At 32.7% G+C, this 25,715-nt stretch overlaps 1 protein-coding gene across 1 annotated transcript; it reads right to left on the bottom strand.

Moving 5' to 3' along the window:
• Positions 1–1,686: 1,686 nt before the first annotated feature.
• LOC111700171 (keratin-associated protein 16-1-like) lies at positions 1,687–25,670 on the bottom strand. Its single transcript, XM_023471002.1, has 2 exons — positions 25,559–25,670; positions 1,687–2,057 (listed from the first exon to the last, which is right to left on the bottom strand). The coding sequence occupies exons 1-2, from the start codon at positions 25,668–25,670 to the stop codon at positions 1,687–1,689; spliced, it is 483 nt and encodes a 160-aa protein (XP_023326770.1).
• Between the last annotated feature and the right edge of the window lie 45 nt (positions 25,671–25,715).

Below are 25,715 nucleotides of genomic sequence, written 5' to 3'. Positions count from 1 at the left end.
ATCTAGTGATTTTAGCAAAATAGTTTTGACAAATAATTAGTTCCTTTTTACAAGAAAGTTTGAATAATGTTTTTGTTTACCGGCGATGGAAGGAAATCGGAAGTAATTTTGGACTATTACAGGCTAAAACTTTAAATTGGAAAAGTGCTTAATAAAAGAGCTGATGCACAGTAAGTGTCTGACAACTTGAAAGACGTGGTGTCTCTTTGGCCTGTACACCTTTTATAATCTTTATTTTCCTTAACTGTAGTTGTACTTTAAACAAAACTTTTCATTTGGGTTATAAATACAAATAGTATTACATAGTGTCAAATAAGTATTTTTAGTTTCTTCTAATTGATTTTAAAAAGCAAAAAAAGCTTGATTTTGCAAAAGGATATATATGTCTTATATTTATTTTCGAAAAATATAAAAACTTTTGTTATTGGTTCAGGAAATAGTCAATATTTTTACTCACAAAAAAATTTTCTGGCAAAAGCGTGTGTCTGTGAGAATTTCGCAAAGCCACGCTATTACACATTATCTCAATTTTAATTTTACTTTTTATGCTCGACTGTTTAAGTCGGCCAATTAATGGATAAAAGGAACAATAATTGAGTGTAGAAAGAACGTATCCAGATGAAAAGATTGCAAATGGGACGGAGAGGCTCTAGTCATTACGCATTTTCTTGAACCCCTATTTTGGATAAACCCTAGCATTTTCTATCTCTAATCGTTTGTTCCATTCATCCCTAGTGAACTGAGTGAATGTGAGGCCTAAATGCTTCATTTCATTTATCTTCCTGTAACAATACGTGAAAATGAAATAATATACAAAACCCTGGGGGAACCTAGAGAAGGGGAAATGAACGAGGGAGAGGGGGAATCATTTTGTCTTTGTCAATGACATTTTGCACATTTTAAAAGTAGTTGCATTATCTTTAGTGGTCTGTTTCTTTTAGAATTATGCGGATGTACAGAGACATATTTTATAGTTTTTAAGGCCAAACGGCCATGGCGTCTTGAATTATAAAAACCAGAAAAACATATCTAAAGTGTTAAATATTTACATGGTTTTAACATTTTATAATATATTTGTATACAAACCATTATGTACTATAAACTAAAATAGTTACATTCTAACACATAAATCTGATTTTGGTAATCACTTTTTTTTAAATTCAAGGTAGAAATAAGCGTTTTGGAATCTTCATAACCAATAACAAATAATAATGGTTTGGAAATTTCAGAGAGTGGATATAATGAGAACGCAGAGTAAAGACGCGCAGTGAGGACGCAATCAACCGATTCCGACCCCTCTTCCGCAGTACTTAATCAAAATAAAGGATAGTAATATCTACAATCAAACCCATCCAATCCCCCCCCCCCTTTCCTACAGCGTGTTATGATATAGTTGATATATGAAGGTGTAATCTGGTTACAAATATATATCAAGTATATATATATATATCAAGTTTACTCGGCTTTGTGTGACATATTATAGACGCAGATAGAAAGTAATTGACAGACACCTACACAATACACATTCAGAGATACTTTACAATCACACACACAGACAGAAACTTTACAATCACTTACACAGGCAGATAATTTACAATCAATCACACATGTACATACATATACTTACAGGCAGCTAGACAGACAGATACTTTACAATCACTCACTTCACAGACAGTTACTTTACATTTACTCATCCCAGACAGATACTTTACAATCACTTACACAGACAGATGCTTTACAATTACTTAGTTCACAGACATTTACTTTACATTCACTCACACAGACAGATACTTTACAATCATTCTCCTCACAGACAGTTACTTTACAATCATTCTCTTCACAGACAGCTACTTTACAATCATTCTCTTCACAGACGGATACTTTACAATCATTCTCTTCACAGACAATTACTTTACAATTTTTCTCTTCACAGACAGTTACTTTACAATCATTCTCTTCACAGACAGTTACTTTACAATCATTCTCTTCACAGGCAGTTACTTTACAATCACTCACACAGACAGATACTTTACAATTACTCACCACACAGACAGATACTTAACAATCACTCTCACATACAGATGCTTGACAGTCCGTTTCACAGACAAATATTCTCACACATACAAATACTTGACAGTCCGTTTCACAGACAGATATTTTGTGACTTACATACTTATACATCCATTTCGCTTTCGGGGCGCCAGAAATATTGTGCACCCGTTCTCATCATTTTGCGTAAAATCAAAACTAGAGGAGCTACGAGGTCATACCAGTAATGTTGCATAAATTTGAGCTTCTTCTTCTGTCTATAGTTGAGTATGCTGCTAGAAATCAGGACCTATAAATTATTTTAATTCTTGTTTACATCTGAAAATTTCAATGTGTGGCGAATCTATTTATATTTATTTGAATGATAATCTATCCTGGTTCAGGACGGATTAGTGGAGAATTTTCCGTCTGCTCCATATGTTGTTATCATGTTAGAGCGCAGTGAGATATATCATTAGGACTCGTTATCCGATTATCTGAACTCCGGGAGTCCTGGTCTTACCACACCTGGTTTAACACCTATTTAGAGTAGTCTCCGGTCCTTTAACCCTTTCATTCTGTTCAGTATTATACATTTTTCTTTCCCTTTTTTCTTTCTTCCTTTTTTGGTTGCTGATCTTTTGTAGTTTTTATAGATATATGCAAAGATGTAATGCAAAAAAATATTCTGGTCGTAGGAAACTATTATGTGAATTATCAAATTCAATGCTTTTAACCTCCTCGGATACTAAAAGAACACTGATGCATCTATTCTTGTTTACAAATTCCGCCCAAAGAGAACTGGTTTCAATATGTACGCAGAGTATACACGACCGCAATTAACTTTTCTTGCATTACACCCTTGGATATATGTATAATCACAATGTTCTCTTTTGCTTTACATACAAACGGTGGGGGGGGGGGGATTCTGACTTCGTCTTAAGAGATTTCTTTCTGATTTTTCGCATGAAGGCCTGAATTGTGATCTAGTTAATTTTGAATCATAAACCAAAATGGGGAAACATAATATTTCCCGCATTTTTCGGACATTTTTTCAAAAACTTTGTGATAAGTCCACGTGGTGTGTCAAAAATCATCAACATTGGTTCGGGAAACTCAATTCTGGACTTATTAATGCGTTTCCCATGTCTTTATACCACTCCCCCCTTTTCCGCATTTTCCCTCTCAAAAAGGCCAAAGAAGCCTTTTGATTTTATTACTCGCGATTTCTTTCTGATTTTTTGCATGCAGGCCTGAATTGGGATCTAGTTTTTGAATCGAACACCAAAATGCGGGTGGGGGGAATTTTCCTCACATATTTCACAATTTCACATAATTCACATAATTCATAATTTTGATATTTCAAATCACAATTTAATCATAAGACCATTATGTTTTGAATAAGCTATGAAATGGCCAGCTCCTGGATTGTTTCCAACATGACAAATTATACTGACAAGTTCTCCCAGTTGTGGCAGTTCCTTGAAAATACAATGACTTTAGACACACCACGTGGGCTGATCACAAAGTTTTTGAAAAAATGTCTGAAAAATGCGGGAAAAATGAGGGGAAAAATATTTTTCCCACATTTTGGTTTTTGATTAAAATCTCTTTAAACGAACCCCCCCCCCCCCCACTCTCTGTACGGAAATGTGGACATTACCCTTTCAAATAATTTAACAGAGTTCGAGCATTTCAACTGCGGAACAGATTTTCAAAAAAATGTGTTCAGAAATCTTTTAATCATTCACTTGCCCCTCCCCCCTCTCCCCTCCTTTCTTACTTACTTGATGCATGTCCATGCTTTGACCTGTGTCTACGGATGATTAAACGTGTAAACATCGGAAGTTTGTTCCTTTATTTATGTTTTGTGTGCAGTTTTACCAAAACAGTTTAAATATGACCGGTCAAGTTATTAAATTCCTACATTCCTGAATAAAAGATGAAGTGAACACTTCATATATACTTTTTTAAATGTAAATATACATTTTGTATTTGATATCTATATTGTATTAAAGGGAAAGAAGCTGTAGTCTCAAATGACTCTTCGATTCCCAAAAGCATCCTTAAAATGTATGAATAAGCTATCCATCCAATGTTTTCCTCTTGACAAAGGAATTGAATCTTTGCCACAAACTCTGATTTTCTAATCACTATATCTTTGTAACCAAATGTTGCAGACCTTAGATATTTCAAACTATGAATTCTGTAAGATCAAATAATCTGAGTTTGAAATATCGAAGGTTTACAACATCGTGTTCAAAAGATATTGAGGTTTAAATATTTGATTTTGTTCCAAAGACTCAATTCCTTTATGCTTTTAAATTGTGATTCTTGGGTTTACCCCGAATTCGCCAAAAAGTCTGAAGCGAGTTAGCCTTGCGATTTTCTTTCATTAAAAATGAGCCCTTTAAAAAATTTAAAATCTTAATATATACATATCTATACGTAGATTATATAATATATTACTCGTGTATGATGTTTTATATATCTGCTTGAATCAAAGCTTATTAAAGAGAAGATTGTCAATCAAAAGTATTGTCTCTGTGGACCAAGGATTCTTTCTTAACCTCGACATTGTTTTATAGGAAAATATTAAGCTTGTTACTTTTTATTTAAGTATACCATGTAGGACAAAAATCAAGAAAAAGATTAAAATGTGTGTAAATTTTTCTTTTTCTTTTTTTCTTAAATGGAAATTAAAAGTTTAATGAAATTATATGTTATTAAATGGTTAAATCCAGCATGCATTTCTGGGATGAAATTAGTTTTAGCTTAAAACATAAATGATTTCTAATTCAAATTCAGGTTTAGTTTTCAAACTGGTTTGCTATTTGTGAAGAGAATTTACATAAACCACCATAGTTATCTATAGCATGAATTCCGACCACAAGATATCCAACCTTAAAAGATATCCTTAAAAGATTGTGAATCCTCCTAGCCTGAGTTTTCTTGTTTTCTAATCAAGATGTTGTTTACTATCGTTTACCCTGGGGACCTTACTCAGATACAGGTCACAAGGATCGAGTAGAGGTAGCTCATCTAGATACAATAAACAATTGGACACTTTACAGAGATGATAACGGATACAATAAGATCCAGAAAGGTTTGGAATAAATGTTGTCTATGCTTATTCTTTTTACTTGAGAAATGTGGCTGAGGATTTTATAAATTGCAAACGTTGCGACTAATACTTCTCTAACAATGTTTAGCGCACTATTGTATAAATAGTTTAGTTGCAAAGTACAACCATACACCATTTTAGGATTTGCTAACGTTGCGACTAATACTTCTCTAACAATGTTTAGGGCACTATTGTATAAATAGTTTAGTTGCAAAGTACAACCATACACCATTTTAGGATTTGCTAACGTTGCGACTTGGAGATTTACTGAACGCGAACTTTTGTCAAACATTTTCTCACCTGAAACTCTTTTGGAGCCTGACAAAAATAATATGTAGTTTTACCACATTTTCCCAATCTATGAATATATTTATTTCTATTACGTTTCTATAAATTATTCATTATATTTGTTTCCCTGGAGTATACTCTGTCTTTTTATCTTCACCTCTCTACATATTCTTTAAGCCTGGATATTTACTTAATCTTATTTCTACAACCCTTAAACTAAATATTGAATTGGTTACCTTAGTTTCTATATCTTTGCAAGTTTAGTTTAGAAAAATAAGATAGGAATCAGGTTGATCTACCATATTCTATCGAGGTTTCGTGATTTATTTTAAATGTAAATATTTTGATATGGAATAAAGCCTGTCATCCTGTCACCAACAAAGTTTTCTTGATTTTCTACAGTGTTCACTTCATACCCCCTCCACTCTACTCTTGTGGTAAACCTAGCAACCCCCCCCCCCCCCCCCCCCCCAAAAAAAAAAAATAGTATATATGTTTACCTTAAATGGGCGAGTAGCATGCACCCTATATGTCTATAAATATGTATATATGATGTATAATGCTATAAATTAAACTTGTTTTGGTTGGTTGAGTATGGGGTTGTATTAGTGAAAATGTTAAGGAAAGTAAGATCAAACAATTACCATCATTTAATGATGTAATACAATACATATGACAAACATCTTGCAAACAAACATAATATGTATAGTTAACACAAAGCTAACATCACATCCCCCCAGTCTCCGTTCCTTACACCGCTCCCCCCTCCCCTTCGTCTATTTTACATGATCAAAATATTTTAACAAAAAAAAATTTAAGAACCGCCAGATTCCCTACAATGAATTCAAACCCATTTACAAATCAAACCATAAGTTAAGTTTGAAAGTTGCCTGGTAGAAAAGTACCTATATTCTATATACCTAGTGAAGAAGTTCATTTTTATCGTTATTAAAACTGTTGCAAAAATTTGTTTATTTCTTGTTTTAACATTGCCTTGTTTACAGAATTTATATTTGAGTAAAAAGGTTAAACTGCTGCATTGATTTACACTGAGAAGCAAAACGTAACTAATGTGAGCCTAGGTATTTTTAGGGTCTTACCTAGCCATTTAGCTGAATATTTAACTGGTACTTTTTGGATGCTTTCAGATACTTTTTAGATAGTTTTAAGCCTCGGAATTGGATTCCCGAGTTTTTATCGCGAATACGGAGCAGTGGACAGTTTTATAGTCATGACCGGGCTATTAACAGGTGACATATAGACAGACAATAAGATAGACAGATAGTTACAAATCAGTGTGCATTGTTAAAATGCACTTATTAGCCCAAACTAAAAGCCAAGTAAAAGCAAGCGAGCTAGCTGGGTCTAAGGTTAGATATTGAAAGTATGAACGGATTCACAAAATGCATAGCAGAGCTACATAATACCACTTACAACAGATATAAGAAGAACATATTGAAAGTTTATCAGGTTCACCGTGAAATATATGGAATCAGGTTCACCGTGAAATATATATGGAGATTCTTGTAGAAGTATCTTTATGTAATGCATTATGCTCCTTAAATACACAGGATTAGAATTTAATCTTCTATTTACAATTTAAAACCAGTCAGGAGGCAAAAGATGAGATTAAAATAATTTACAAAAAGTTGTATTAAAAAAAACAGTTAAAAGCCAAATCATGTCAATCAATGGTTGCTTTTCCATGTGTAGATTACAGAGTATGACGTTAGGACAAAAGTTTTAACGTGCTATAGGCATTCGATGTATGAAAAGGTGGGTAAAAGGGTATAAAAAGGCGGGTAAAAGGGTATAAAAAGGTGGGTAAAAGGGTATAAAAAGGTGGGTAAAAGGGTATAAAAAGGTAGGTAAAAGGTTTTAAAAAGGTGTGTAAAAGGGTATAAAAAGTTGGGTAAAAGGGTATAAAAAGGTGGGTAAAAGGGCATAAAAAGGTGGGTAAAAGGGTATAAAAAGGTGGTTAAACGGGTATAAAAAGGTGGGTAAAAGGGTAAAAAAAGGTTGGTAAAAGGGTATAAAAAGGTGGGTAAAAGGGTATAAAAAGGTGGGTAAAAGGGTATTAAAAGGTGGGTAAAAGGGTATAAAAAGGTGGGTAAAAGGGTATAAAAAGGTAGGTAAAATAAGCAAGTATAGATAGGGTAAATAACAAAGGAAGTATACAACGCAAACTCAGAAAACAAAATATCAAATGAAAAGTAAGGAACAAGAACTAGAAAGAACACAGTGTAGCAAATTGTTTTAAAATTAAGAGTAACAAGAGGCTCTACCTTAGATATTAAAAGAATTCTTTAAAACATGATAATAAATATAAGAATAGAATAAAACAACATTGCTATGTAAAAGCAAGGATAAGAAAATGTTATAAATGAGAGGTTATGTCGCTGGATTTGTTGCTCACAGAAAATTTTAACGCTCCTCATGTGTCTTCCCAAATATCTCTGGAATTTCACAGATAACACAGGGGAAACTATTAATTGTAGACATCTGACCAATCTATTTCTGTGCAACACAAAAACAATGCAGACAACTTTTATATCATTTTATTTTTTTAAAAATTTAGTGGCGTAACTGAGGGGGGGGGGCCTGATTTTATCTCCCTCAACCAATGTCAACCCCCCCCCCCTCAATTCTATCATGAAGAGAATTGCAGACGGTTTATTTTTTTCTCAAATTTTGACAATTATGAAAAAATAACATAATTTTTATTTGGTGCTTCGCAAATCATTTCTAATCGAATTTCTTACTACTTTCTTTTCAAATTTGAAGAAATTTTTTTCTTTGGAGCATTGCGCGTCATTTCTTTTCTTCAAATGTTGACAATCAAGAATAAGAATATCGCAATTTTTCTTTGGTGCTTTGCCCATCATTTCTAAAAGAGTTTCATTTTTTTCTTTTTTAAGACTAAGAAGAGCCCTCCCACCTCTCCGGCCTCCCTTCTAATAAAGGATGCATTTTAGAAGACACTTAATTTATCCTCTCACAAAAAATAACCTAAATGGTTACTTCTTAAAACCTTGTGTACTAAAGGTTATAGAAAAGCATGGGGCAGGGGGACTACAGAAAGACCAGAAAGACTGAATATATGGATTATAGACAGACGAAAGATAGTCACAAAGTAATTCCAGGAGCATATTCACTGCTTAGAACTGTATAGGATTAAACAATTACAATTAAGGGCCTATAGTGCCCGAAAAGAACTATAGTGGATCAAATATTAAATACTGCTGTAGACTGTGATAAGGAATGCTAAATAGTGATAATGATAGTGAATATGATTAAAGCAGAGACTAACAAACACCAAAGAAAAAACATTAGCATATTTTTAAACAAGAATCAAGATTTTGTATCCGCTTCGTGCAACTTGTTAACTAGTTGACAAGAAACGTTTGATTGCGCAGCTGTTGCAAACAAATCTTTTACACAGGGTTACCTGCAAAAGCTAAAAGAAATTTTATAGCTGAAGAAACCCAGACTGTTAAAAAAGACTAAATAAATTCCATACACTCTGAAAGTTATTCATCAAATTTTTAGACAGCCTCGACGGCTTGGGTTTTGGTTTTCTCTTGTCAAGTTATTTTTTTTGAGAACCCTAGGCATAAACATTCAAATACTGAAAACCGATTGTTTCTAGTTTAAAGGAAAAGGTCCACATTTCCATTCAAAGGGGGGGAGGCTTTCTAACTTCGTTTTTAGAGATTTCTTTCTCATTTTTGCGCATGTAGGCCTGAATTGGGATCTAGTTTTTAAATCAAAAACAAAAATGGAGGAAAACAAATTTTCCTCTCATTTTTCTGACATGTTTTCAAAAACCTTGTGTTAGGTCCATGTGGGGTGTTAAAAGTCACTAACTTTTGGTCGTGAAACTCAATAATGGACTCAAGAATGCATTTCCCCACATTTTTTCCCTCTAAAAGGCCGATTTTATTACTAGAGATTTCCCTCTGATTTTTTTTTGCATACAGGCCTGATTCGAGATCTAATTTTTGAATCAGAAACCAAACTAGGAGAAAAAATGTCCTCCCTGATTATTCGTGCATTTTTCAAAACATTTCCCTATGTTGTAAATACTACAGTGCTTATTTATCTCGCCAAATATTTTGATAAAAACTAAATTGATTTAACTATTTTGTTGCAAATAACTCTTATATTGCACTATTTTGATTGTGTGTATAAGATATATTATTTTAATAATTTTTCATACAGGGTGTCCCAAAAAACATGGGAATTCAGTGACGAATTCGATATCTTGATTTTCTACAGTGTTCACTTCATACCCCCTAGGTTTTACAATGCTAATTCATAACAAAGACGATATCGAATTCGTCACTGAATTCCCATGTTTTTTGGGACACCCTGTAGTTTACAAAGGTTTTATTATAATCTTTAGTTTTAATCTCACTGATTTTAGCATCCGAACCTAAAGATAATATAATCAAGAATCTTAATTATACGTTTAATCTTCTGAATAGTATTCTCACACATTCTGATGTTTTCTAAATGGAAAAAAATCAAATATTTATCAATTTGTAAATCCGCTAGACCTATGTGGGGAAATCTTAATTACTGAATTACAAATCTACTGAGAATCTTACCATGGAAATTCCATCCCCCCCTTTTTTGTATTTTATTTAAAAACTAGATCCCAATTCAGGCCTGCATGCAAAAAATCAGAAAGAAATCTCGAAATCGAAGTCAGAACGCCCCAAAGACTTTCAAAGTCTTTGGAACGCCCTATTGATAGATTTTGGTTAAGCGTTGAAATTATGGTTTGCAGTGCAGTCTCTGAAGTAACCTTGTGCTATCCCAGAACTCAGAAGATTATGTTGTTGTCCCTGCCCATATTATGATATCTATTAGTGAGTCTGTTTTTACGAATGTTATTACGCCTAGGTCATGTTGTTCTAAACACTAAACACTAAGAATTCAAGAAAGAGAAATACAGTGACGCAACTCTTAGCTTCTCAAATAAAAACGGTAAAAAAAATTCAAAACAGATTGGTTTTGCTTCGCAAAAAATTTAACTTTAAAGGGGATGTTCGCTAAAATTTAAAAGGGGTTATAGGCTTACGGTGAAAAATTATCGATGATGATCGCTACAAATCTTACTTCTATCTTTTGGGTCTATAAGGAAAAAATTGTTATAAACGACTCTTACCTAAGAAAAATCGTAAAAAGATCAATTTAATTCCAAGCAAATCATTTTTATATTTCAACCTATTATCATCGATAATTTTTCGACGCATTCTTATATATTTGATATTTCATAATATTTTTTCCGTATGGATTATGTCTTGTTTTTTTTTACAAAATTTAAAAGGGGTTATAGGCTTACGGTGAACAGGGATAATAAGCAAGTATAGATAGGGTAAATAACAAAGGAAGTATACAACGCAAACTCAGAAAACAAAATATCAAATGAAAAGTAAGGAACAAGAACTAGAAAGNATTCTTATATATTTGATATTTCATAATATTTTTTCCGTATGGATTATGTCTTGTTTTTTTTTACAATTTTCTCCATATAGCCGTAACAGATAAAAGTAAGTATAGTGGCGATCAACAAACACCCCCTCTCTTTTTTCGCGAACACTCCCTTTAACATCGGAAGTATGACGCAGAGAACTGAATTATAACAATATAGTAAAAATAAGATTCTGATATATATTTGAACCTATTTTAGTATCCATTTCATTCCACTAAGGTTAAAAACAGCAGTATACCTTTAAAAATATCCCTTACTACTCTTTTCCTATCATCTCGTTGGATTGATTTTTGAGACAAAACACAGGTGGGGTTTATCTTAAAGCAATATTTCATTTGCCTGAAACCCTGATAAAACTATCTCATTCTTTTTTTATTTCTCTTAAATTAGGAATCTAAAACAATTTAGTTTTATTTTAGTTTTATTTTTGTTGAATGCTAATTCATTTATTCTTTTATTCATTTATTCTTTTTAAGCAATATACATGAATCGTCCTTGCAAGGGTCCCTGGATGAATTTGGAGAATTTTGAACTACAAAAAGAAAATGCCACTCGTCAGGACAAATGGAGGAAAATGTACGCTAGATTGTGACGTATGTATTTAGGTTAATCAACTACACTGAGCATTGTTATTAGGTGCAGTACGTGGAAAAGGGATTTGAAAATAAACCAAAATTTCGCGGAGGGGGGGGGGGGTGTGATTTTATTGATGGACTATTTGGGTTATAAAAAGAATTGTAACTTTTTCTTCACCTTAATCATACATGATAAAATGGTAAATGAAGACAACTTCTCATAAATATACAGTGCTCCCCAAATAAAATGGTAAGTATTGGCGCGACTTTTCAAAATATCCAGTGCTCCCCAAAATAATATGGAAAATGAAGACGACTTCTTGTAAATATAAAGTGCTCCCCCCATAAAATATAGTAGGAATAAACGACTTCTCTTAAATATTAAGTGCTCTCCAAAATAAAGTGAAAGATAAAGACGACTTGTATTAAATAAACAGTGCTTTCCAAAATTGAATGGTAAAGATTGGTGGCTTTTGATAAATATACGGTAATAAAAGGGTGATGTGAAGACGACTTTTCTTTAATATGCAATCTATTTTTCAAGAAGCACTGTATATTTATGAAAAGTCATCATCACTTACCATATTATTTTGANCCCCCCCGAACCAATTGAAATTGAACAAGAATCAATAAAATAGTTAGATATTTATTATTATTAGAATTGGGATGGAGATTTTTTAAAAGAAACTTTGCAGCCCCTTTCATCAACATAAAAGTAGGTTAATTTATATGGTAGAAGTTGGTTTGTTGTTGAATATACTCCAGGTCTTCGTAAGGTTTTAGCGTAGCTACTAACCAGGCGTTTGATTCTACATATTTGTCTGCAGGGGTAAACTGCTTCATCAAAATTTTCTAAACATATATTATTATATGTTTTCAGAAAGCTGTCTAGAGTAAAGGTAAAGGGGATTTCTTATTTGTTTGAGTTTGTAAAGAAGTAAAGCACGAGTTCTCTAAACTATTTTGAATTTTTAAAGAATTCCTGTTAAACATATTTCATAGTACTCATATGAATAAATTTTCAATTATTTTTAAAATTTAAAAAAGTTCTTACATTTTTTACTCTTGCAATTATTTTGCTGACGTGTTACAGGTATTTAAAGTGAAAAATTTATTTGAAAACTTAACAGGAGAATTAGACAAGGTAAGGTATTTAACATTTTTCAACTTCAAGCTACAATAAAAATTTTCTTGCGCCATTCTTAGAGATTAAAGGCTTACATTTTAGACAACTTGGAGAAAGTGAACACTTTTATTACATTGAAGACATAAACAAGAGTGAAGATATAGATAGGGTCAGGATTTTGCAAAAAGAGCACATAAAAACACATAGTTATAAAAATTAGGCAATCAATCAATACTTAGTCGACTTTAAAGTTCTACAACGCCTTAAGGTCCTTGGTTTTACTTTTTTGTAGCACTGAATATTAAATTTTAGAACACAAAGCGCCTGTTTCTCCCATCAGTATAAAAGGAGCTTTGTAAAATCTCGATGTGAACGTAAAATCAAAAACAAAATTATTAAGATTTTCAAAACAGTTAAGTTTGACCAAAAAATTCCAAGTGTACCAAGTTATGTTTAAAGATTCTGGTCAATTAGTTCTATTAGTATTGATCAATGAATTCTGGTTTAGGGGCACGTGTTTATTTTCATTCCTACATAGGCTGTTATATTCAGCTTCATCTTTATATATACCTACTGTCTACATGGTATCGCGGATCCAATAAGTCTCAATGTTGTTAAACTATATTCAGCTTCATCTTTATATATACCTACTGTCTACATGGTATCGCGGATCCAATATGTCTCAATGTTGTTAAACTATATTTATCTTCTATGTGATATTTATATTTGCATTTGATGATCTGTTTGACCTAGAGCTGGGTACGTACGTTCAAACTTTTTCTAGTCGTTTCCTTTAACGGTTAATTCAAACAGTTAAAAATTTAATCTCCTGTTCAACGAAATAACCAACCTTAAATTCCCTACTTTTTTTATTTCCAGGGAGGATAATTACTTATCCTCCCTATTTACAGGGAGGATAATTACTTATCCTCCCTCTTTACAGGGAGGATAAGTACTTATCCTCCCTGTGATCCATACAGATTTATCAAATAAATAGTTCTCTAATTTAATTTTATTTTTACATTTATCGCTCTCTCAATCAATTTTGAATAAAATAGTAAACTACACCTAGTTTAATATTTGATCTAGGAAAGATCAAANCGCTACGCACTTGAGGTTTAGAACCCCAAAAAGGTCTTGGAGGCCCTCGGCTAAGTGGTTTTCCCCTCAATTTAATTATCCTCCCTTAATCTCCCGGTTAAGTAGTAATTAATAGTTAAAATTTTCAGGTAGCCGTTAGTTTTAAAGGTAAGAACGCAACGCTTGTTTTATTAACGGTATTTTCCATTTTTTAAAAGTAACCGTAAGTTAACGATCACATTATTATTAACGGCATAAACGAAAGACATTTTGGCGTTAACGGTTGTTTTTTTGCAATAAACGGCATTAGCTGTTCAGAAATTGCGCGAGTGCAAGCTGTTAAGTGTTGTTTGTAGTAATAACGGTGTTAACGGTTTGGCCAAAATTTTCATAGAAATAACAGTTTATCAAATTGGATTTACGGCACAAACCGTTACCAAATTGCAAAAAAAAATCTTTAAAGTTTCAACATAATATAGGGGGAGGGCTGAAGACGACATTCAAAAACATCAAAATACATTTAAATTTTTTTAGTTTTATGAACTTTTAACCAAAAAAACTAAAGTTGCCGTTTTTTAAAAACACATCCGTTTCTCGTTTTCTACCGTCTATTTTTTAAACGGTTAACGATTTAAAAATTTTTTTTAATGGACTCTTCCGTTATTTTTCGAAAACCTCCGTTTTGTTAACGGAACTTTGCCCAGCCATAGTTAAACCCTTGAATTTATTTTTCTAATATGTGTAGTTACCATTGACTCCCCAACCTTTAGCACTGTGAGGACATCGTAGAAATATCGAAATGTATTTACTGATACGTGGTCTCCGTCATTATCTTTCCAATTTGGTTTGTTTTAACTTTCTACTACTTTTATATTTGCTTCCCAAGGTCAAATAATGCACTTTATTATCCTCCATTATTCAATGATCTGAAAATGGATTTCTGGTAACCTCTATAAATATATTCAACTACTATGATCTGAGTGAACAATATAAAGCTGAAATGTAAAATCTTGGTGTTTCTAATATGCGCTGAATAATATTATTTCTCGGTATTGCTTCTGGCGACATTCCACCCCCCCCCCAACCAACAATCCCCAACCATTTTCCCCCGCTCTCCCACTGACTTTTCTTCTTGATATCCCCCCCAGTCTTCCCCCTTGGATTCCCCTAGTTCTATATTGTCTCTGATCCTCCGAATTTTACCATTTTTCATTAGTTGCTCCGGGATTTTAGCTTGATGTAAAATAATGAAAACATGAGTTGGGAGGAATAAGATTTATTCATTCTACATATTTAGACGGAAACTAGGAGAGGACTAAATCTAAATAAAGTGAATGCTCACGATAAAAAAATCAAAACCACGCGCCATGCATCACTAATGCGCCGTTTCGATAATAATGATAAAAATAAAAACTTTATTTTAAAAATCATCAAATCTTTAACAAGTGTTCGACCATTACCGCTCAAGTGCTATGTAGTTTATATTGTGTAGGGAGTCAGGCGCGTACACAGGATTTTAGCCAGGGGGGGGGCAGGTTTTCTCGCGATGCACGGAAAATTTGTTTTGTCCCCCTGGGCGATGTTTGCCCGCCCCCTGGCCTTAAAAACGCTGTTATTCTATATTAAGCCTACTACATGTCCCCTGTGTAGCCCACTGTAGTCCCAATTCAAGAAATTATAACGCATCCCTCTGTATAGTTCTGTGTTACTCTCTGAAGTCCTGAGTAATCTCCTAAAGACTATTATTAGTCCTCCGTCCTCTTTATTCTTCCTTAATCCAATCCAATTTAATCTCCCCTTGACCTTTATGGGGGAAGACATGCCAAATGGGATGCCCAGGGGGGTCAAGAGGACTACTACCCACCTGTTTACGCGCCTGTAAGGAGTATAGGAGAGTATGTATAGTAAGTATTAGCATATATGTACTACGTATATTGACACCTCACATATTTAAAAGTGAAAATATTTAGCACAATTCCTCAGTGTCGACACCTTCAATACATTTATTAAAATAGTTCTCCTTGAGTGTTTACTACATCATTTTGTATTTTGCAAAGTTAAAGTGCGTAAAATTTATACTCAGTAAAGTATTTTAAATTATCTTATTTCCCTATAGAGTTTAATAGATAAGTTATATATTATTGGACCCTATCATACAGTTAATTTTTCTTCACTTCTCTATCTACTGGTAAAAAACGCTCCAAGAAAAACCAAGAAAAATATGTTATTTCACTTTTTTTGACTGTCCAATAACGCATCTTGAGCATAATTAAATTAAATAGATAATTAAATACCACCACGCGTACCGTACATTTTAAACATTAATATGTAGGCTAAGCCATAAAGGTAGACCTAAAAGTATTGATTGCAAGGTTGATCAGTTTGCTAATTTCCATTCCTGAAATTCCTTCGCAATGTGTTCTAATCTCTCAACCTTTCATTTCTTGCAATCACCCAACCTCTCATTTACAGAAAATCTCCCAACCTCTCATTTGGGAAAATCTCCAAACCTCTCCATAAAAAGCTTACAATCTCAAACTTTCCCTTTCTAACTTTCACTCACATTTAATTTCAGTGGTTTACGAGAGCATTTGTATGGGGGGGGGGACACATTCTGCGTGCGTCAACGCGCAAAAAAAATTTGTGTGCCCCCCCTTAAAAACCCCTTTTTTGAAAAAATATTGATACCTTTTTTAACTATGTAAACTATTCGATCATATTTATTATATTAAATTTTCTATGTAATTTTCTTAAGAGGGGGGGCACAATGTTGCCAAGGGGGGGGGGCGGCACAAAATCAGGCAATTCCCCTTAATAAAACTGTGGTGTAAGCAGAAGCTTCAAGGGATGAAAAATATAGATGGAAATGTTTCTAAAAAAGTATTTATATTTTCATAGGATTTATACATATTGTATTATAAATTATGATATCAAATATATATTTACACTGAAGGCAGTATTTATTAAACCTTTTTAATGAAACTTTTTTAGTTAAGGGCAAAAGTGAGATTTTAAAGTATTTTTTTCTATACGATGTAATTATACTTAAATGCGCAAGTCACTTTTGTCACAAATAAAAATATTCAGTTTTCAAACTGGGAAACATGGATGTTTAATGCAATACTTGGTCAGACAAAGCTGTTCACTTTCAAACACGTTTTTATTTATTAGATATAAATTTTGTTCTATCGCATACTTTTTGTTGGACTACGTGTTTCAAATACAAGAAAAAAAAGACAGTGGGTATAAAAACGATCGTTTCGTTTTTAGAAAAAAAATATCGTTTTTGAAAACGAACGACTTCTTTTGAACTTTTAAAAAACGAAAAAGGAACGTTTCTGAAAAAAATTGTCGCTAATGAAACTGAGTTTTGTGACAATTATTTTAAATTTTTTATTCCGGAAGATATGGGTTTGAATATTGTCTTAAATGACAAATTGAAAATTGACTTAAAGAAACTAAATCTGCAAAAATATTTAAACAAAGAGTAATCAATATTTATTTTGAGAATTATGAGAGGTTTAAATGCGAAAAACCCAGTCGTGTAAATATTTTTTTAATAAAAAACTTAAACTTTATTAGCTTATTTGTGTCTTTATCTCTACATTAATCCATCTGATCTCACCCTGCGACAGATCACCTGACAATCTCCTTTCTTCCAATCAACTCCTTACCTATCCAAAAACATAACTTGATGTGTGTAACCAATTATATTCAGTATAGTTAACTAACTTCGGGCCAACCACTCAAAACAACCTACCCTGGTTAGGCGGGTCCAAACTGCATAGTAAATTGTGATGGCTTATTTGAAATATCTCCCGCTTTGTAGTTGAATAAAGATATGAATGAACCTGAATGTTTTCTGATATCGGATTTTCCGACCAAAAATGGTCGTCGTTAATGGTCGTTATCGAAGGGTCGTTTTCAAAAACGATAGTTTTTAAAAACGACCCTTCGTTTAAAAACGACCCTACCGTTTTTTAAAAGCGACCGTTTTTTAAAACGAAAACGATTTGTTGTAAAAAACGATCGTTTTGTTTTTCGTTTTTTTTCTTCCTCGTTTTTAAAACGAAACCATATACGTCTTTACCTGCTGCACTATTCTTGTTTAAACACAGACAATGGAAAGGGGGAAAGAGAACAGAAAGAAATATTCTTTAAATGTTTATCTCATTTTAAACAACGTTAATAGCCGTTTATTTCCCTGAATTACATTTCCTTCGTAATAAACGTAAAGAGATTTTTTTATTCAGTCGAACGGTTGAAAAGTTTGTTAATCGTTATAAATGGTTAAAATAAATGTGTAAATTATATTTAATATACTTAGATATGAAATGAATTGAGTTTTTCCCACAAACATTTTTTTCTAATCCTTACAGTGTGATAACCAGAAAACTCGGAAATATGAAGACGACTTTTAGAATCAAGTTATTATTTTAAAAAGTCCAATGAGCATCAGACACACAATTGTGAAGTGTCAATAGACCGATTCCACTGAATAAGTGATTTAATAAGCGTTTAGTAAAACTTTTTGCTTTGGAACAACTCAAAATACACAAGTATTGCTATAATGTCGTCTTCGTATTCCATTGTTTTCTGTTTATTACTCTATATCTTTGCAACCCAATGTCATATACTTTAGATTTGAGTTTGTGTCAAAGACTCAATTTCTGTCCGTCAAAATCACACCGTTAGAAACATTTTTGTCTTCACAAATACAAATATCATCTAATAGTAGTCCCCCCCCCACATCAGTGGCGTACCTAGGGGGACCCCCCTGGAAAATGCAAAATTAAAAAGAAACAAATTTAAAAAGTAACACCTGACCATGACAAATACTAAGGGTTTGTCTAAATTCACCGTTAATATAAAAAATTAAGATACTTTTAACTAAAACTTTTGCAAAAACGAGACCTCGACATATTAAATGCTTATAACATGATGAAAGATGTAATAAAGGTATTCAAATTTTCTATTCTTCTATTTGTTCTTACAGTCAATTAATAAAGGAATTGAGTCTTTGCCACAAACTTAAATATTCAAACCTTTGGAACCTGATGTTGTAAACTTGTAAACCTTTGATATTTAAAATTCAGAATGTTTGATCCAACAGAATTCATAGTTTGAAATATCTAAGGTCGACAACATTTGGTTCCAAATATATAGTGATTAGAAAATCAGAGTTTGTGGCAAAGAAGCAATTCCTTTATTTCCATGAAGAGATATTAAGCGTAATTTTCAAGTTCCCCTTTATGCAATGATGACAATAACATCGAATGAAGGAAAGAGAAGTTTTAGCCTTCTAAAGAGAATACTTCATTACACAAGATGTACTATGACGGAAAGAAGACTTAACGATCTTGCACTTATGGCTCTCTACTGAGAAAATCATTGAAATGTTTGTGAAAACAAATCCCAGAAAATTGAAGCTTAAAAGAGTTAGTGAATATGTAGATGGAGTAAATTCTATCTAAAAATTTCAGAAGAAATTTCGTTTGTTAGTGAAAATTTAATTTTTTAATGATGCTGTGATTATTGATTTAGTTAGCTGTGATGGAGTTAAGTAATAGATTTATAAAGTTAAATAGTTAAAAAGTTAAAGTAAGTTTTTCGAGCCGAAGAATAATTTTAAGACTCTAAAAGGTTAGTAACACCCAAAAATGTAGTCTTTTTGGTGTATTTTTAAGGTGTTAATTGAGTTTTTGAAGAAAACAATTCCAGGGGGGGGGGGGGGAAAAAAACAGCCAGGGGGGGGAAAATTTTTAAATTTTTCCCCCCCCCCCCTCCTGGCTAAAATCCTGTGTACGCGCCTGCCCCCCATAACACATCCCATGGTTCTTTTCTAACGAATTTAATTGCTCAATTCCTAACTTCCTCCCTCAAAGTTTATTAAAGGCATTGTACACAATTTACAATAAACATTTTTGATAAAGATCGCAACTCACATAGAATACTAATTTTATCAATTTACGCCCAAGAGTTCATATAGTGTGCACTTTTATACCTTTATATTTATATGCCATACTTTTTCAAATGTCTGATTAAATAAATTAAAGAGAATTGGGTAAACTAGGTATGGCTAGTTAAACTTTTTCTTAATAGATTGCACTTTTAAAGCTAGAACACTGTTAGTTACTTTATTGTAATCGCAAATACTGTGTTATAATATATTATTGATTTATTACAAATTCTATAAATGGCAAAAGATATATACGTTCAGATATAATTACTAGAATTACTGTAAGCTTAATTACAAGTAAACTTTTATACAAATAGGGGAATTACCGATTCACAGTGGTACCCCTTATACTTTACTGATCATCGAGGGCAGATAGTTCCGGGTTGTTAATGTTATCTCGTGAATGGTTTTTAAATTGCCGGAAAATGGAGTGTCCGCTAGCGTACAGTGTGAACTTAACTATAGTTGACGTCGAGTGTTTTTCTTAAAAATTCTTTCAACTTTTACTGATCATCGAGGGCAGATAGTTCCGGGTCGTTAATGTTATCTCGTGAATGGTTTTTTAATTGCTGGAAAATGGAGTGTACGATAGAGTACAGTGTGAACACAACACAGTTGACGTTGCGTGATTTTCTCGAAAATTCTCTGTCCAAAGCGGTTAAAAAAATGTGCTGTAAATTTTTGTATTGTAAAAATGTAGGGTCACTTTAATTTTCGCCTATAGTCCCTTTAAGAGGTATCTATATATGTTTCCTTAACAAACAGACGTTAAAGGTTGCTTCACATCTTTAATAAATTGATATTTAGAAAAAATATTTGCAACATTTAAAATCTAGCTCCTGCAATATTTCTGCGTTTGTATAATCCGGTTCATATTTCGAGTTCTCATGGTACATTATAAATTGCTGATTAGAATATATACCTTATCAATCCTAAGAATTTTCAACCTTGCAACATTTATCATCGTACAAAGTTTGAATTTGCATCCGGGTATGTAATATATCTGTAATATACCGGGTATGTAATATACCTGTAATATACCGGGTATGTAGTATACCTGTAATATACCGGGTATGTAATATACCTTTTCTTAAATTTGATTTTGCATCCGGGTATGTAATATACCTTTTCTCAAATTTGATTTTGCATCCGGGTATGTAATATACCTTTTCTCAAATTTGATTTTGCATCCGGGTATGTAATATACCTTTTCTTAAATTTGATTTTGTATCCGGGTATGTTATATACCTTTTCTTAAATTTGATTTTGAATCCGGGTATGTAATATACCTTTTCTCAAATTCCGTGAGCTGATATAGATTATTTATCTCATTTTATAAAGGAATTAAGTTTTTGTCACAAACTCAAATTTTCTAATCCCTATAACTTTGCAACCTGATAGTGTAAACTTTTGATATTTCAAACTTAGACTATTTGTTATAACAGAAATCATAGTTTGAAATATCTAAGCTCCACGACATTGGGTTCAGTAGATACAGGGATTAGAAAAGCAGAGTTTGTGGCAAAGATTCAATTTCTTTATATTTAAAAATATTCTTGCAAAAATGCTAAATTTTTGTCAAAAATGTAGTTAAGTATGAATTTTAAAACGATCACATTGAAACTTTTTTTGTTTTTGCATAGAAAAAAGAACTGTAGTGTTGAGAGTTGGTGCTTCGAAATAAACTTCGGCCAAAACTTGCTTGATTTGGAAGCTCTTGAATAATGGACAGACAAACATGTGTTTCAATCTAACATTAACGGATAAATAAATGGGAGTGGGGATATTTACTTGTCCTGGGGGAATAATTCACCTTATATTCCCCCTGTTCTCAGTAACTTGAACAATATTCAGTAAAGATTACCATCATTTAATATAAAGTTTTGGACATTTAACGTAAAATAAATAAATAGGAATGTTTTTGGATTAGTTGTTTTTAGAATTTGAAGTTTTAATTATATGTAATATTAACTTTCGTTGGTTTTTTTTTATCTTGCATTGGAACTCTTTCTGACGTTTCTCTTTACCCCTGGATATCATATTTTTATTTATAGATTAATTATAAACACTCATGTTTTCCTGTCTTTCTGTATCCTGTATCCTCTCCATAATCCTTTATCCTTTCTTTATCTTTTTATCATATTTTTATTCATTTATCCTCTCTAAAATCCAGTATCCTATCTATATCTCTGTATCATATTTTTATCCATTTATCCTCTCTAAAATCCAGTATCCTATCTATATCTCTGTATCATATTTTTATCCATTTATCCTCTCTAAAATCCTGTATCCTATCTCTGTATCATATTTTTATCCATGTATCCTCTCTGTATATCTATTTTCTTCAAATACAGGGTTATTATTTGTATCAATTAATATCCCGTATCCTATCCACATCGCTTTATCCTATCTTTATTCCTGTATCCTTTCAACATCCCTGTATCATATCTATATCCCTGTATCCTATGTATATCCCTGTATCCTATCTACATCTCTGTATCCTATATATATCCCTTTATCCTATCTTTATCCCTGTATCCTATCTATATCCTGTATCCTATCTATATTCCTGTATCCTATCTATATCTGTGTATCCTATCTATATTCCTGTATCCTTTCTATATCCTGTATCCAATCTATATCCCTGTATTCTATCTATATCCCTGTGTCCTATCCAAATAACTGTACCTTATCTATATTACTGTATCATATTTATATCACTGTATCCTATCTATATCACTGTATCCTATTTATATAACTGTACCCTATCTATATTCCTGTATCCTATCTATATCCTGTATCCAATCAATATCCTTGTATCCTATCTATATCCCTGTATCCTATCTATATCGCTGCATCCTATCTATATAACTGTACCCTATCTATATTCCTGTATCCTATATATATCCCTGTATCCTATATTTATAACTGTATTCTATCTATATCCAATCAAAATCCCTGTATTCTATCTATATCCCTGTATCCTATCTATATCTCTATATCCTATCTATATTCCTGTATCCTATCTATATCCCTGTATCCTATCTATATAACTGTACCCTATTTATATTCCTGTATCCTATATATATCCCTGTATCCTATATATATAACTGTATCCTATCTATATCCCTGTACGCAATCAAAATCCCTGTATCCTATCTATATCCCTATATCCAATCAATATCCCTGTATCCTATCTATATCTCTATATCCCATCTATATTCCTGTATCCTATCTATATCCCTGTATCCTATCTATATATCTGTACCCTATCTATATTCCTGTATCTATCTATATCCCTGTATCCTATCTATATCCCTATATCCAATCAATATCCCTGTATCCTATCTATATCCCTATATCCTATCTATATCCCTATATCCAATCAATATTCCTGTATCCTACCTATATCCCTATATCCTATCTATATCCCTGCATCCTATCTATATCCCTGTATCCTATCTATATCCCTGTACCCAATCAAAATCCCTGTATCCTATCTATATCCCTATATCCAATCAATATCCCTGTATCCTATCTATATCTCTATATCCTATCTATATTCCTGTATCCTATCTATATCCCTGTATCCTATCTATATAACTGTACCCTATCTATATTCCTGTATCTATCTATATTCCTGTATCCTATATATATCCCTGTATCCAATCTATATCCCTGTATCCTATCTATATCCCTGTATTCTATCAATATCCCTGTATCCTATCTATATCCCTGTATCCTATCTATATAACTGTACCCTATCTATATTCCTGTATCCTATATATATCCCTGTATCCTATCTATATCCCTGTATCCTATCAATATCCCTGTATCCTACCCATATCCCCGTATCCAATCTATATCCTGTATCCTATCTATATCCCTGTATGCTAACTATATCCCTATATCCAATCAATATCCCTGTATGCTAACTATGGATTCGATCACTCTACCGCAACTATTTTGACCTCTCCCACTAGTGCTATAAAACGGAAGACTCTGATCCAATGCCAAAATACCTGCTTTAGGTTCATATCGTTAAATGAGACAGACACGTTAAAGAGATAGCCTCCTTGTAAGACCGGATTTACAATTTTTCCCTTTAGCCAAGCCCCAACTATACGTCGGTCTTTTTTGTTACTGAACCAAAAGTTTGGCCATTGCAAATTCTAACTTGTTGTTTATCTGTTTGCATAATGTGGATCCTTTATAATATACTCTAAATCTAAACATCGTAATGGTAAGTATCTAGTTTTTTCTTTCTTTTTGATTTTATCCTTAGTGTTTTTTCAAAAACTTTTCATCTTAAACAATTGTATAATTTTTTTTATTGAAATACACATTATGTAATGTATTTGATACTGTATTATGATTTTTTTTAATTAAAAATAGCTCTGAAGTGAACATTTGCTTTAATTTTTAAGATGGACAAAAGAAACAATTGTTTCTTGTTAAACTTACTTCTGGCCTTTGTCAAATTGCAAAAGTAATTACGGATTCATTTAAATCATAAGATTGTATTTCAGTAGTGTCGGATCCTGGACCCAGACAAGAACTACTCAACTTCCTCTCCTTTTACACACTCGTTATTTATCATGTATTTACAACAAAAAGCAATAAATGTTCTTCCAAAGTGGTGACCCCAGACAAAAAACGAACCATGGCCGAAAACACTGCCTCCTTGTCGGAAACAGCTAAAAAAATTGGACGAAGATGACAATCTCAAGCTTATCATTCTTATCCACAAATTCCCTATTCCTTTATCCTACAATCATCTAATCCTGGAGCTAATAAGCTACACATTAGCTACTCCTGGAGCTAAACTTATTCAACTGCCTCTCCTGCTATACACTAGTTATTTAACATGTATTTACAACTAGAAGCAATAAATGTACTTCTAAAATATTATATATATTTAATCTAAAACTCCAAAATTGATATGGACGTTCCTACAAAGTTTAAAGTTTCGGAACCTCTGGTAGCAGTGATTGTTCGGATTTAGTTCTCCTGGGACTCCTTGCAATAAATATCTGGAGATTTCTCTCCCTACAACTAGAATCTGAATTCTTAATATCATCCTACCTTACACTAGGTGCAGTTTCCACTATAATTTTACTCCGTTAAGAATAAAGAAGGTAAGCTGGAAAAAAATTGTCAAGAAAAAGATGCCAAGTACAAAACAGGCGAGATTGTAAGGATGGAAAAGGTAAAATGAAGAATATACATTATAACTGAGCATTAATAAAGTAAGCTTGAAATTAGAAAAATAATGTTTATAAAGCTAGAGATCACATGCACACTACAGGGAACAATTGTAAGAATCGAGAATGAACTTATCATTGTCGGACTCCAACAGGCAGAAAACTCCCTCCATCCAAGTTCAGGAGGATCGCCAGTATCAGAAACATCATCAAGTTTTCTTAAAAACCCGTTAGTTTAGATTTTTTTGAGGCTTTCCGTTTTGAATACTTCAGTCAAGGTCATTTCTTTGGTCAATTAAATTAATGTAATATCCTGATTCCTGACTGCACGTTAATTTTGACAGGCTTTATGTTGTTTATCACTAAGGCAACAGATGTCTGCGCCTGAAGTCATAACCCACTTAAAAAGATATTTAGACAAAAAGAAAATATTTGTTGTTTTAGCATTTTGAGTTTTCCTGTTGGCTGTTTTGTATTTTCTTTCTTTGTATAAAGAAATTGGTGTTTTATATATGATATATTTATTCTCCAATATATATGAGATATATCAAACCTAATATATCATGGCTCAGCTATCATCGTGTACTTATCTTATACCTACCTAACTACCTCCACACTATCTTTCTATCTTTATCATCAATCCCTGTCTTTCTTCCTTCCTATCCTTGTTCTGCCTCCGTTAGACCCAATACTCTCCCCAGGTGTTAGTTCCTCAGCCTCCCGCTTGCATAGTGTGGCGCTGATGTCGCTAGGTGGGTTGGTCGATATACCAGGTTGGGGCCTCATCTATACATATACACCGAGAGCACCGACAAAAACAAACAATTGGCG

The sequence above is a fragment of the Eurytemora carolleeae genome, unplaced genomic scaffold, assembly GCF_000591075.1.
Source record: "Eurytemora carolleeae unplaced genomic scaffold, Eaff_2.0 scaffold379, whole genome shotgun sequence".
Taxonomy (NCBI): Eukaryota; Metazoa; Arthropoda; class Copepoda; order Calanoida; family Temoridae; genus Eurytemora; species Eurytemora carolleeae.
Note: the sequence above shows the minus strand (reverse complement) of the source record. Positions and strands in the feature narration are given on the sequence as shown.

What these genes read in the sequence shown, in the direction of transcription:
- LOC111700171 (XM_023471002.1), bottom strand. Translation starts at nt 25,670, where the DNA reads ATGAGGCCCCAACCTGGTATATCGACCAACCCACCTAGCGACATCAGC. An exon ending in GAGTATTGGGTCTAACGGAG is followed by an intron (nt 2,058 to 25,558) that starts GCAGAACAAGGA and finishes GTGATTGTTAAG; the next exon opens with TATCTGTCTGTGTGGTGAGT.